Source organism: Limanda limanda, chromosome 2 (genome assembly GCF_963576545.1).
Source record: "Limanda limanda chromosome 2, fLimLim1.1, whole genome shotgun sequence".
In the NCBI taxonomy this organism is placed as follows: domain Eukaryota; kingdom Metazoa; phylum Chordata; class Actinopteri; order Pleuronectiformes; family Pleuronectidae; genus Limanda; species Limanda limanda.
In genome coordinates this window covers 12,616,877-12,631,975 of record NC_083637.1, presented here as the reverse complement: position 1 = coordinate 12,631,975, position 15,099 = coordinate 12,616,877, and the positions used below count along the sequence as shown (strand labels likewise).

General features: G+C 43.3%; 1 protein-coding gene across 1 annotated transcript in view; it reads right to left on the bottom strand.

The window, feature by feature from the left end:
* Positions 1 to 14,586, bottom strand: part of cxxc4 (CXXC finger 4) — a 42,160-nt gene extending 27,574 nt beyond the window's left edge. The window contains exon 1 of the mRNA XM_061084472.1: positions 13,762 to 14,586. Within this exon, the coding sequence (XP_060940455.1) occupies positions 13,762 to 14,586 (825 nt within the window). The remainder of the gene's footprint in view (positions 1 to 13,761) is intronic.
* Positions 14,587 to 15,099: the final 513 nt, after the last annotated feature.

Genomic DNA, 15,099 nt, shown 5'->3' with positions numbered 1-15,099 from the left:
AAGGTTGATCATATATCACATATCGTCAAGCAGACGTTCACCAGCAGGTTTTCTGTCGACACTCTGCCCACAGCGTCACTTGATGTCGTCGTCCCCTATTCACCTATTAATTCTCTTAATAGCACATGTATTCAGATTACCGGCCCACTTGAATATTCTCACAGCACTAATGCACGCACACAAAGAATCCAAGTACACCGGCGTCATGATAGCATTCCAGGACTGAGATCCTGCTCCAATCTTTTAATTCAAGGTCCAGCCTTGCACCAGGCATCTGTTGGAGCAAATCAAGCTAAGTGTGTTGCGGATGTTTGTGAGTAATGAGGAATTTGGGAGTTTTTTGCTGACTCGGCACGTATGGACTCGAAGGGTGGCGCGCGGGAGGGGGGTGGGGTGTATGATGGTGTGCTTAAGAGCGGTGCCGGGGAGAGGCGGGGTGGTCACAGGGGGGAGATTAGGCTGTGGGGCAGCGGAGGAAAACCAAATCCATCTCCATCTCAGAAACATCCTAAAGCAGATTACTTACTTCAGTGGGAGAGGAAGAGAGGGAGTGAGCGAGGGAGGGAGGGAGAGAAGAGCAGAGGACCGTGATATGGATGAGGGAACAGAGAGAGAGAGAGAGAGAGAGAGGGAGAGACAGAGAGAGAAAGAGAGAGAGAGCAATTAGCATAGATGCAATTCTGGCACAGTCCTCTGACTTGATATTTGACCTTCCGCAGGAGTCTTGCCAAACACTGCCCGAGAAGCGCAGACGGACCATATGGCAAAGTGCTGCTGGAGGCTGAGTGCAGTGTGACTCCCAGCCTCCGTATGCTAATAGGGGAATGTAATTACAGTGCAGTATTCCTGTAGGACGTATATTTTACCCGCCCTCCATAGGAGAGGATTTTCAGCAAGACGGGCCAAGCCTCAGTGGCTTCAGAAAATACGCTTATTTTTTTTTTTATCAAACAGTCGGGGAGCCATTGAGTGGATAGTTAAATGGAACGGGCCCAGTTTAACTGGGGCAGCTATGCAATATGTCACTTTACGAGGGAGTCAGTATGTGTCAACAGTGACGGAAACAGCCCGAGTCAAGTGCTTTAAAAAATGTAAATCCACACAGAAACACATACGAAGGAAACCGCAGAGCCGCAATCTGCTGCTCTGCTCTGGACACGCCCCAATTAGTGATGTCACAGCAGACGTCTTCCATCGGCCGCCAACGGCAAAACACCTGCCGAGCCGGTGACGTCACTAAGTGCAGCGCGGCCTGAGGAGCGGCGCTCCAACCACAGAGAGCTTCTGATTCCTGCCGTTGGTGACTCACTGCCAGTTTGAACCTTTTGATGTTGGGACGTTAACCAGCTTTTGCCAGAAGAAAGAAAAATGTCCCAAAATCATTTGAAGTCTAATTTTAGAGCAAATCATCTGAGCAGGAAACAGGAATTTCAAAATACATGCCGCACTTTTGTTCTTTTTGATTTGGTTAAATTCATCGTCCCTTTAAAGAATTTCGTCATTAACAGAGACAGCAAACAGGAAGTAGATGCGGTGGCGGCGTAGCAGAGAAGGGAGGGGGATTCGATTTCCTGTACCATGCTAATGCTAGCTAGCATATTGTAGCTTTTACCATAAAGCCATTGGATTCCGAAGATTATAGTTAGCTATGCAATGCTATAATCCACAATGATGTAACAGTATCCACAGGATGTATCATTGTAAAGGATCACGCAAGAAGATATTCTTGTGTTTTAATGGACAGTAACACTTTAAATTCCCTATTTAGCATTTAATAGTTAAATTGTTATTCACACAATATGATACAGTTATTTGTATCTACGAGAACAGTTTTTAAACCTTTGACAGTGTTAATTGATTTGCAGTCTTTGTCGAAAATTATTTTAGACATGTTTTGTGTCATAACAATTGTGTTTTACTTTATTTTTAATGATTATTTCTTTACACATCAGTCTTTTATTCATTACATTATTCAATAGTCCTATAAATGCTAATAAAAGGACTCCAAATAAAGCAGCGTCAATATTTGCAATCTGCTCTACAGACTATGCTTTTGTAGGTTATATAATATTTAAGCTTTTTAATCACTATAACAAAATGTTTAAAATCCACTGTCAAAAAAACATAAATCCTGACCAACAACACACTGTATTCCACATGTTTTCAGCATCCACTCACTCCTGTCACTCAACCCTACAATATGTTCCATATTCAACCAAAACCACAATCTTCCGTAGCTTTAACCAAGTAGCCCGAATGTAAATTACGCAGAAGAGGCAGTTGTTTCTTGTCTCTTGTTCAAAACCCGGGGGGATTTCTACACCCACCATCCATCCTGACTTCCTCCTTACAACTTGTGCAGCACAAAGATGTCACACTTCCTTGATTGGAAAAAAAACCCCCACTTGCAATTAAAAATAATCCTGGCTTGCGTTTCCTCCCAAATGTATTTGGCAAAGGAAATTTAAAATGGTCGAATCTTTACAAGCATCGTCCTCTCAAACTGTTTTTGTCTTTATCTGCGTTTGTCATCAGAATAAAAGTTAAACGGAAAAAAACAAGAATAAAAGATTTATATTTCCCTTTAGGAGTCAAAGATTGTCTGGGATGCTCTAATAGTAACACTAATTCACTAACTATTTGGAAGTCTCTCATGCTATAACGCGGAATATAATCTCACACAGTCCTCCCACACAGTGTGAGATATCTAGGTTAAAAACAGAGCGAATTATTTTATTATTTTGACAGCTGAAACCCTGGCGAGACGCCGTCGATTTATCATGCACGGAAAAACCCTCGCCCACGCAGACGGAGGCCGAGCTGACCCTTGTAGGAAGAGAGCGAGGCAGCACTTATGGGTCAGAGGCCGCCGTCTGTAGCCAGGATCACCTACCTGCTACCAGACCCAACAGCGCCAGCATCCATTTCAATTAGATTCACCTAAGAACCCTTGTCCAAGTCAAGCAATTTTACACAGGGCCGCTACCAAAGTTCGCTCTCCTCTGGGAGCCGGCCCTATACAGGAAACAGCAGGGTGCTGTTGGGATTTCATGGAAAAACAAAACAAACAGATGCCACGGAGGAGAGGTCTCTGCGAAGGGGACATCAGAGCGGCGTGAGCGGAGAGCAGGCGTTGTAGGACGAGAGGCGCGGAGGAAAGGGGAGGATGAGCAGGACATGTGGTTTTTTTGAGAGTGTAGATACCTGAGGGATCTGGTAATGGAAATCCCCAATTTCTCAGCCAAGTCGGAGCCTTTTGAACAGCGGAAGATGTCAGCGAGCGCGGTGAGGAGCCATGTGGGTGTAACGAAGTGAGGGCTAAGCGAGGCAACATGCTGCCAGCTCTGTGAAATGTTAAATTGAAATGCAAAGTAGGAGCAGGCCTCCTTGTTTTGAGCAGATTTCTCAGCATCTGTGTGGGAGCCCTTAAACTCCGACTGTCTATACACAGAGCTCTGCATATTTACTGTAAATCAACATAATATTTAGGTTAGGATTAGAAAATACTCAGAGCCAAAGTTGAATTCTTAATTGCGCTCAGGTAACTGAGACCTGACTGTAGTTTATCTGTGCGACGATTTCAGCGAGTAACAAATTTCAGTTTAGTAAGAACGGTTGAGAATGTGTGCATCAAGTTTTCATCTGCGCAAGCTTTCATCTATGTACGGGCAAATACATGCTGCTGTTGATTCATGTCGGGGAAACGCAACATGTGAAAAGCTGCTATTATTTCAAAATATTCTCTGAAGGCACAAAGACTTGGAAACTAAAGCAGTGTTTTTTCAGCTCTGGGTCAGGACCACCACAGTCGAGCTGTGTTTCAAATGCCCCGGGTTGTGAAAGGGAAAATTCCTCTTCATTTGTTTTCATGGACCGTGTTGTGTGATTCACAGTTGAAGAACTTTAATGACACTTGCACGGGCAATGAAACTTTTCTGGTTGAACCATCATCACAGAAGATGAATAACTGTGTTGGAAAACATCAGACCTTCTTGTCCGTATAAAGGGAGCCAGGGTTCTGGATTTTCTGAATAGGATTTCTCACACACAAAGTTGGGGTAATGAAAACTGCTGGTCATATTATAAAATTTTGTTACGGTTCAATTACTCACAAGACTCTGTTTCTTTAGCTACTGTCAGACAGGGAGCTTGACCAGGTCAGATGTGTTCACTACAACAGGAGTATTTCCGTAACATTTTAGCAAGAAGTGGGTCTGGAGTCGAACATGTAGGCAGCAGAACACGTCGTATAAAGTCTTCTGTGGAAATTGTCGCACATTTTCTGGAATGTAAAATATCCAGAGCAACTGCACTTGCATTCTCACGTACAGCCACTGTAATTTCAGGTGAAATGCCTGGAGTTCAGTGCTTGTCTGAAAGCAGCTTATGTAGCGCTGGTGATATCATTTCAAATTTCTTTTATAAGGAAAAGCACCAGTTTAAAGGGATTGGCTAAAGATAAATCATGTTTGCCGACAGTTTGCGTTTGGTTTTGATTCCGTTTCATATGAGTCTCCTGACAAGAGTAGAGCCATCCAATCAGGTTGCTTGACATGCAGGTCCACACGACGCGTGGCTGTGATTGGGGAGATGTGCATGTCGGCTTCTCTGCCACCCACAGAAACCCATTAGACTGTTTATCTTCAGAGAAGCATATAATTCCACTTTCAAGGATCGCAAGCCAAAAAGTTTGGAAACCACATCAGTGCATTTACATACACCGGTGGAGAATCCAGGTGACTCCATGTGAATCATTTGGTTTTATTTAATTTAGCTGTCATACTCTGACAATAACGTTGTGAGAATAGCTTTCTGGACACGACGGTGGAAACCTTCCTCTTAAAAGGAAGAAAGAGAAACAAGGATTAAAGTAATTTAGGCAGAATCGTGAGACTAATATTCCACCTAAAGCAACTGAAAATGAGGAATAACATTTGTAAGAAGGCTTTAGTCAAACTGGAAAGTGAAATTTAACAAAGACGAAAACAAGAGAGATATCATTGCGGAAAGTCAGTGGGCAACGTAATATGCTAAAGGCAGCATTTAAGACGGCGCTAATCCGAGCAGACTCCCCCCTGCTTAGTCATTCCAGCGTCTCACTGATCAGACAGGGAAACCGGTCACAGTTTGTCAAAACACAGCTTGCACTCAGAGCAGATTGAAATCATTTCTCTGTACAACAGACAGCACGAGTGACAACAAACTGTGAACGGCTCCGTGGTTTATCAGCGGCGGAGGACAAAGGGGCTCTCCGCTCAGGAATGAAAATATCCACCTGATGTCATCAACCGGTGCATCATAAATCCTATCCTCTTGCCCGGGGGCCACAGACTGACTTCATGCCTGTGTGACACTCTCTAACCCCGGGGTTTCTATCGGGAAGGGAGAAAAAAAACCTTGAAATATCTTTCTGGGCATGGTGTCAGATGCTCGCCATGAAATATTCATAATCTGAGAGCAGAGCCACAATAGAGGAGGTGGCAGCACGCGAGGATTTGACTTGCAGAAACTGAGGCGCTTAAACCACGTTGACCGGTTTTCTCCCATCACCCGTTGTCACTCACAAATTCACTTTCACGTCAGGTTTCGCGGATGAATGGCTCCGAGCCATCTGTCATCGCCGCCTCCTAACGCACACATAAACTCACTGGAGGATATGCAGAGATTTAATTCTAAGGCCTTGTATTTTATATTTAATGTATTTTACCAACTGCAACGAGGTTAACGTAGATTGGATACAGAGTTTTTGTTTTTATTTTGCACCTCAATATTTTAATCTGTGTCACGTTGGTTAGCAGCCTGTGATGCGGTTAAAGGAACATTCTGGTGTTTCTCTGTGCTCGAACCATATAAACATGGACGACATAAGTGAATCCAAATCATCTTGATCGCCCCCTGGTGGCTGGTAGCATAGATCATGCACCCCCACCTACACCATGTTAGTGGATTGGAATTAAACCAAATCAATTAAACCATCATTGCACAAAGGATTTCAAGATAGCTGCACTCGTATCTGCGATTGTATGGATTCATTTTTGTACAACGGGAGAAAGTGGAGCCGCATTGTAGATTTCTATATATAGTCTATGGCTCTAACCTATCGACAATGGACTTGTTTATATGTGTACAGTGCATGGAGATGAGAAATCTGAGATTTAGTGTTCGGTTAAAAAAATTAATTGTTCCATACATGAACAAAAGGGGGCGCTATATCACTAAAATGCCATGGAATAGTACATGAAAACCCCAAACAGGCATGTTTACTTCATTTTAAATCCATGAAGTTTTTTAATGCCACTCTCTATTTTCAGTAACGACAAACAAAAAGACAATAACACCTGAATCTACCTGTAGTTGATGTGGTCAAATAAAGGATATAATTGACCAAAAGGGCCACATACACATGATTCATTTTATGAAACACTGCACTGACAAGGAAGACATTTCATGAGTCTTCCTGTTCATAACAGCATTATCATGCCCTGATAATATCGGTTAAACCAAAGCAGACTAAGATTTTGAGTGTGATGGATTTCCTATTTCAAACAAGTCTCTGCAAAAACAGGCTTCTTGAAAAGTAGGAAATCACAAACTTTCCAAGGTGATGGGACTTTAGTCGATAAGTACGTTTTATGCAAAATCAACTCTGTTCCGGGCCCTTAAATTTGCTGCTCTAGAGAAAACCCTGGCACAGAGGGCAGGGTAATGTCTTCATCTTAGACAACGAGATCTGTCCAGTCAACCAGAGCCACGGTGGGAAGGAAGTGTTATGAGCAGCGAGGACGGTTTGGAGGTTTGACTTGAGGAAAAATGTTTGAAATCGATAGCAGAACTGTAATTTAGTGGTTTGTCAAAGAGATCGATGTGTGAGAGCGAGAGGAACAGAGACGGAGGGAGAGACAGAGAGTAAAGCAGCGTTTGCACTGAAATTCAGACACAGAGCACATTATCAGCATCTCACATACAACACAGGGGAAGATCGGATGCTGCTTAGCTTTACCATGAAGGCTGTAAACTGATTTTTGTAGAAACTGTAAACTTTGCTTGCATTAGGGGGAGCTCATTGTTCAGTCTGTTGGTTTGAGGGGAAATATTGTTTTTTTGTCAGAAAAGTTTTCAGATTTTCTCTCAATCCCCAAGAAATCGAATAAGAAATAGCTAGGTGACATCGTGAGGCAGCGTGGAACATGGGATTTGAAAATCTACCTGAGGCAGGCGTAAATCATTTACACTGTGAAGTTTTTAATGTTTTTTACTCGTATTACGCAGCAAGTGACGATGAATAATCGCGACCCATTACGAGTGACCAATACAAACAAGGTATCAGTGTGTTTTTTCTTAACCATACGATCGCACAAAGCTGCAGGTAAAGCGGTTACGGCGCAATTACCAGGCGACCAAAATGAAATGTCCTGTTACTTTGAATAAAACTGACGACTTTTCTATGTTCAAACGTTTTTGAAATTTTTGGGATAACATCAGTACACTAGTCCATAAAGTATATAACAGTTCTAGTCGTTTTAATACATTTTAATGGAGAATTGTTACATATTATATCTTTCATGATATTTAAGGATATTCTGCTTTCTTTTAAGATGACCAATTAGTTGGATCGATTACTATTCTCAGTCCAGATATTAGAGGGACCCTAATCTTATCCTGAAATGAGAAAAGTGATGATCATGTGAGTGTTACTGTAATGGACAATGATGAGGATCATTTCCCTGTGTCGTTTACTCAGTGCTCTCTCCGTATGGGAATAACCGACACATAATGAAGGAATACAATGTTCAGGGACATGTTTTATAATTTAATCTAATCTGATCATTATGTGACATCAATTCACGGGCATTGTTGCACTCTCTCATTAAGGAAAATGCTTTGTAAAAAAGTAAAAGTAGCAGCAGTTAATTTTCACATTAGAGCCAAAACATAAAACATGTGCAGAAATCCAAAGTCATCATTCTTCTCCCGAGAAGCTGTGTGTCTCTCATTTCAATCCCCTGATGAATTTACCGAATACTTCTCTCTCACACGTTCTCATACGGGCTCTCGGTAATGACGAGATACCTTTTAACTTCTCAGCCAGAGTCCGCATCAATAATTTATTCTCATCTGTTTAAAATTTAAAGTGCCACACATTAACGTCCTCCCGCACCTGCTCTTTTACACTGTCCACCCTCCACTGGGCTGCCGTTCTACCCCCATGCCTCCCTCTCTCTCTCTCTCTTCCTCTCTCTTCCTCTCTCATCCTCTCACTATAATAAAGACAATGACAATGAGTTCCTTTTCACCACTGAACCAGGGATGTTAAATCAAACAGGGGCAGAGGAGGCGACAGACCACATAATGTAAGGGCATCGTCTGGACGCCTCCGATTACGCTTTGGCCTTAATTGGCGGCGGTGGCGAAAACGATGAATTCTTTAACAGAGTCACCCGGCCGTGGCTTCTTTCCGAGCACAGCACAGGCCTAAGGAGGACAGCTACCCTGTGCAAATGGAAGTTGACAGAAAATCCACACGGCACAACCAATCTAGGGGGAAAAGGCCATGACAAGGAATAAGGGGGCCTGTGCTCCTAAGTAGCCGACTGTAGCTCGCAGGGACGATGGGTATAATTAAGCGGTCTGCATCGCGGTTCAGATGGCAAAATCCTATTGTCTTGACAGGAGCTTAAGGTTGCCCTTTAGGTCGAGATGCGCGGCGGCGTGCAGCCTCGTTTTTCCTTTTTTTTTTCACACTCCCCCAGACCTCTGCGACCAAATTAATCTGCAGTTTTAAAGCTTGAATAAATCCAGTGAGTTAGAGATCTGCAGATCTAAAGGCCGTCTGTCCCTCAGGCTTTTCCTCCGCTGCCTTTTTTATTTTTTTATTTCCTTACCCCCCCCCCCCCCTTCTCCTTTGCCCGCGGAGATTGGCTGGGAGCACTCAGTGTTATCTCCAGGGAGGCAAAGGTTGGGGGGTGGGGGTGGGGATGGGGTGAAGGCCACAGATTTGTCCTTATCTATTCTGAGCACACCTAAAACAAATTAGACCTGGCTGCTGTTGCTTATTTGGCTCCCGCACACTCATTAGGAGGCTGAATCCAAGCTATTTTCCTCAAGGTCCTGCTTCCTGCCATTTCGGGCCTTGTCTTTTATCACAATAGCAAAAGGTTTCTCGGCCGCCATTGCCACCTTTTCATCTCACCCATTTCATGTTCTCGTATCAACGCTGCACAAAGAACAGCGAGGGAGAGCGAGAAACAGAGAGAGAGAAACAGAGAGAGAGAGAGAGAGAGAGCAAGAGAGAGAGAGAGAGAGAGAGAGAGAGAGAGAGAGAGAGAGAGAGAGCAAGAGAGAAAGCCTTATTGTAGGTTTCCCTGCACATGACTTGATGGCCGCCCTATGACATTTGTAATTGAAAGGAGGAATCTGTTCCACTGGATCGTGCTTTGCCCCGGTCCTGCTTTTCCTACACGTGTTAATACGATCAATCCATGAACAGCCTCTCTAGATGCTGCTGTTTCACAAGTCTCCTGCTTTGCCTTCGCAGTATTGTAAACAGAAAAAGAGAAGTGTTTGCATTCAATTGTTCCTGACGATATTTCCAAGAAGCAAGTGTTGAGGCAGCACATGAAATTGTGTGGTTATGAGGACTCTGAGGGTCATGATTGAAGATGTTGTTTTGGACGTCAACCTGAAGGCATTAGACTCCAGGTGTGAAATCTTCAGTTTTTATACTAATTTACAAGAAAAATTATGTGATAAAGTTGTTAAATGTTCTTGAAATTTAAAAGGATCTTTTCACAGCTTGGATATAAGTCTTTCCAGGCACTCTGTCTTTTGTCGTAGAAAACTAATGTTGCTGTTACCTGGATTGCATTTATTATAACTTCCATTATAACTTCCCCATCTGCCTTCTGAAGGGTCTTTTATAAATCTGAACGTCTTCTATCATTAACCCATGAGGACGACATCATTCTAGTTTTTGTAGTTTTATGTTAGAACATTAGCACTGGCGCTCTACTTTAGAGCCATTCCAGTGAATGTTACCCTCCCGACCCTGATTTCAAAACACAAAATAGGCAAAATGCCCCTGAAAACAAAAAACATTAACACATTGAATAGGACTAAAAGATAATTCATAATATGATCTGTATAATTACAGAGATTAACATGATCATTTTAATTACATTGACTTGTATTATACTATAGTGTATGTGCTGCAAAGAAATTAAAACCTCTAATAACAATGAGGCATAGTGTAAGGTGAGGGTCACAAGAAAACAAAAACATTTATAAGTAGTTTTAATCTTTCTTATAATAATAATGATAATAATAATATTTGATTGATTTTATCTTTGTCCTTTTCTCACTAGGGCCATGACCTGTGATGTGAGGTCACAAGTGCAACTGCCTCATTTTACAGACTCAGATTTGAAAACGCTGCTTTAGAAAAGGAAAAGCTTGTAAATGTATGGATCCCCTCACATTGTGTGAACACTGGTGCCACAGTGTGAATCAAAATGCTGAGGAATACATGCAGGCATGTGTAACTTTTACATTTACAAAATTCAACTAAAGCGCCTTGCTGCAGAAAGAAAAGAAAAGGTTTGAGGTAAACAGGTGAGCTACGACACAACTCGCCCACATGAGTATTATTTCAATTGAAAGTTAATGAAAGACCTTTGAGCCATCGGAGCTCAAGCTATGCAAACGTAACTGCTCAGGAAATGTTAGGTTAGATGAGATTCCTCTGCCAGACTAATCCATCCTGGAGCCTGAGAGCGGCACCGAGACAGAGAGCGAGAGAGAGAGAGACAGAGCGAGAGAGAAAGAGGGAGAGAGAGAGAGAGAGAGCGGAATCTGCTGCAGAACAGCAGCGGTGACACAGGGCAATTCTCTAGGGCCTTGCATTAGCGCGCTAAATTAAAGGGGGTATTAGATTAAATTGGCTCTCCAATTTCAGGGGTGTGAGTAAAATTCTGATTTGCATTTTCCACCGCTGCTTAAGATATAATTAGTTCAGGGTGATTCCCATGTGGAAAACACTGACAGCCAAATCTAACTGGCTGCCAGTGGCTTATCGTCTCTTCCAAGGCAAAAAAGTACACTCTGCTCATGTTTGGTGTGTGTGCGTTTGTTTGTTTGTTTGTGAGAGTGTGGATGTGTGCGAGAGGATGAGAGACACAGTGTGCATACATGTGTTGTGCTGCTCGCGTGTGAATTTGCACGAAAAGGCGATAGAATCGCTCCAGCCCCCGATTTCTCACACTTCTCACCCCGAAGAACCATTAGCAGCATCAACAAGGTGAAGAAACCAAACCCTTGTTAATGTTCGCATAAAAGTTGGGACTAAGCAGGAGCGAAACTTCACACCTCGGAGATGCCTTTAAACCCATTTCCGCAGCAGAAGGTGCACCTGTAATTACAGATGCAGAGTCAAAAATAACAATTACAGCGAGGGGAGTCCGTATCATATGAATTACTGAACTCACCGGAGGAGCTTTTAAAAGCAAGTGTGGATTTGTTTGGGTATTTTTTTTTCACACCCCTGGTAATTCTAACCGTCTTTGCAAATGGATGTTTTCCAAAAGTGCGTCTACCCCTGCATTAAGAGCGTGAGGCCGGCTTCCCGGACACCTGTTTGTGACACCTGTTAGTACACGATGAATGGAGACGACATTAAATTAGCTTCCGATTAACACCTTCTGGTCGCGTCCGACCCACAGCCCACAACCAATCAGTCGCCTCTTTACTCAAACTGAGGTTTCCCTCTAATTTCCCCCTGAAGAGCATCGGAGTTTTCCACACTGTAAAACCAGTCCCATCTAGATTCTCTATCACCTTGTTCCAACAATCGGTTAAAGCTACAGTACAAGATACCAAATTAATTATTTAAACTTATAAGGTTTATATATGACTGCAACATACGGAAATAATTTAGATACAGTATCTTTTTTTTTGTAATTTGAGTCCAAATTAAAGCAAGTGATATACACTCATTTTCAATGTGTCATTTTAATTTCTAGAGCATTATATCTTGTTGGAAGCTACAGACATTTTAGACATAATCTCATTGCATGTGCAGATTTTTTCAGGTAAAATTGTTTAAAAAATCTTTTGACCTTAAAACTCCCCAAATTGGATCTTATTTTAGAACTTTGGGAACTTTGGGCTCAGGATCAAAATGTAAAATGAAGCTCAGCAGATTCAAAGACTTTTGAACCTTTGCTTTCTGCACAACGTTTGAGACGATTGCTTAAAATGACTGACCCAGCGGTTACCTGATGGCTGAATGGTTCAGGTGTGCACCACACAGGCTGAGATGGCCTCCAGCAGCAGGTTCCTGGTTAGACTCCTGAGCAGTGGACCATCCCCTCCTCTCTCTACTATCATTAACTATTAAAGGTAAACTACTGACCCACTCTTTGTGTTAGAGACCCAAACAACAGACCTAATTACTGTTAAATCATCCTAATGACTAATGATTATTAAATGTATTATGTCACATCGAGCTTGTCACCTCATAGGTCAAGAACAAGCTTCAACATTTGCATGTTTATGTCTTTAATCTACTCTGAATGTTTCCATAATATCTTGGTCACTGAAAAGCAGCAGGAACAAGGTGATGTTTACACTTCAAACCATAAGAAGAACGCAGACACAATATTATCTTCTTAAATTAACCGTTTTTTTTTAAATCAATCACAGAATTTATCGTGAACAAATAAACCCCCATACATGGTGTTATTCCATAAGCAGATTAGGTGGAATTCCTCTAATTAACCCCCTTTCCCTCTCTGTGTAATCACTTAATTAATGAGCAAATCATCAGGCCCTCCGGTTGCATCGGCAGGTGACTCACCCATACACAGGCTGGTGTAAAGTCAGTGAGCAAGTTCAAGCTCTCAGGGTGAAGAGAACCACGTCTGCAACTTAACATATTCTGCCTCTGCCCTTGACAACCGAATATCATTCCGTAAATAAATCGATTAAAATGAAGTTTCAAAGACATCGCTGTCCCCTGATTGTCTCCTAACGAGGCCCCTCGCTGCTCGTCAGCTGAGACTGAGCTGAGACATTTGTTCCTCTTCCCTGAGTGACAGTGATTTATTTCTGCCTCTGCCTCCCTCCTGATCTGCATCATGCCCTACATTGATCTATAATTGGCCTTAATGACACAAATATAATATAGAATGATTTCATCTCAACCCCTCTTTATCTGCACGACCAATTCACACAGGATCGTTCTGGCTGCTTCACTAACCCCCCCCGCCCCCCCTCCCTCATACACAAAACTTGGGGGGCTGTTTTGAGCAGCGCCATCAGCGGCCCTGCCATCACTCTCCCCGTCTCTTGGTGGTCGGAGGCTGAGGCTTTGTGGGATATTGATTCTCCCCATCCAGAGACGGTTTCCATAATTGGTTAAAATGACCGGGTGCAGAGAGGGATGGCTCTCTGCTGAAAACCATTTCCCAGCCCTGCTTGGAGCTGAGCCAAGCTCGGGGTTGTTCGGATGCGTTCCAGCCCCAGCCTGACTGGCAGCAATTAGGGGTGTCTGAGCCAAGCTCAGCTTGCGCTCCGCACAAACACCCCTAATTACTGCCAATTAGGCTAGGCGGGTAGGCAGATTTGAGAAGCCGGGGGGATGTTCAGGCATGGGTGGGCATGGAAACAATTTTCGAGGGCTTAGAACGTGACTGGATGAAAAGGTTAATGCTTTGGAGTGCAAGGGGATAATAACAAAAGAAGGGGAAGCAGAGCCCCGGTTCTCACCTCCAGCGATGAGCCCGGCTTCTTTTTCAGCTCGTCGCATTTCCTAAACTTGCAGATCTGGTGGCCCGTTTTGCGGTTCCGACAACTGCTGCAGACACCACAGTTGATTAGACGCCTGCAGGGCGCACAGACCCCACACCTTTTCCTTTTCTTCTTCGCTGGGTTTCCACTGGATGCCGAGGAATTATTCTGTGGGCAGTCTGCCAGATTGGCAATTTGAAACGCACTGTCTGTAACGGCTGCTGAGGCTGCGGGGGAGTGAAGGGCTGTCATGACGATGACCCCGGGAGGTAATGAGATGCCCCCTAAAGCCGGAATAGCGGAAAAAGTTCCAACGCGTTCTTGGAGATTCATTATCTCTGCTTCAGCAGCGCCGCATTTCAGCTTGTTCATGCATTCTCCTGCTAAAGGTCTGCAGTGTTCGGGGGATAAGGTAGAGAGGAAATTATTATTTGCCATTTGCAGCGTCTCTGGCAGCGAGCCAGGCTTCCCCGGCCTCTGGGAGTCATTTCTATGCATGCTGGTCCTATTAGGGTTTATTGCCGCTGATTTCCTTCCCCAGAGCATGGCGTTATCGCAGTTCCAAGGGGACATGCCAATTCTAGCACTGGGAAAAATGGGCGTTGTGATGCGGGCAATCTTGGCAGTCTGTGGAAATGCCCCGTTGGCTTTATAAAAGTTTGCAAAAGAGCGGTACCTTTCCATTTCTGCGTTATAATCCAAAAGTTGGCTTAATCCACCATCGGACAGATTATCCTTGTGTAGGAGAGCCACTTCTGCGTTCTGTATGTTTTCAATGCACAGTGCACTGTTTAGGTTAGACATGGCTGAGGACTGGTCGTCAATGTTCAGGAGAAGAGCGTGGAGTGATGGTGGCCGTCGTTGAAGTGAAGCTGGTTACCAACCGCGTGTTACCATCCTGGTTTATCTTCTGCCGCGCTAAAAGCAAAGAAACAACAGTTACACATAAAAAGAAAGGCAAATGTTTTCATTCTAATCAGATTTCATCTCACCGCGTCAACTTCTCTCTGAAGACAACGGCTGAACATTTGAAGACTCCTCTGGCACATTGTTTACGCTCTGACGTTTGTAATGCAACTATCACAAGTAGTCAGAAGTGATCTTCATCTGGTGATGATAGCTGTGACAGACCAACATGCCATTGTTATAATGTGGGGAGGAATTAGCATGCTTCAGAAAACGCCACACTTTCAACATTTTTTAGATGTCTTTTCAAGTTATTCTTACATTACATATTTTGAAGAAAAGTCCAATCAGCCACTTCACAGACTGAATAAATACATCTGAATACACAAGGGTACGTTTCATCAAAACATT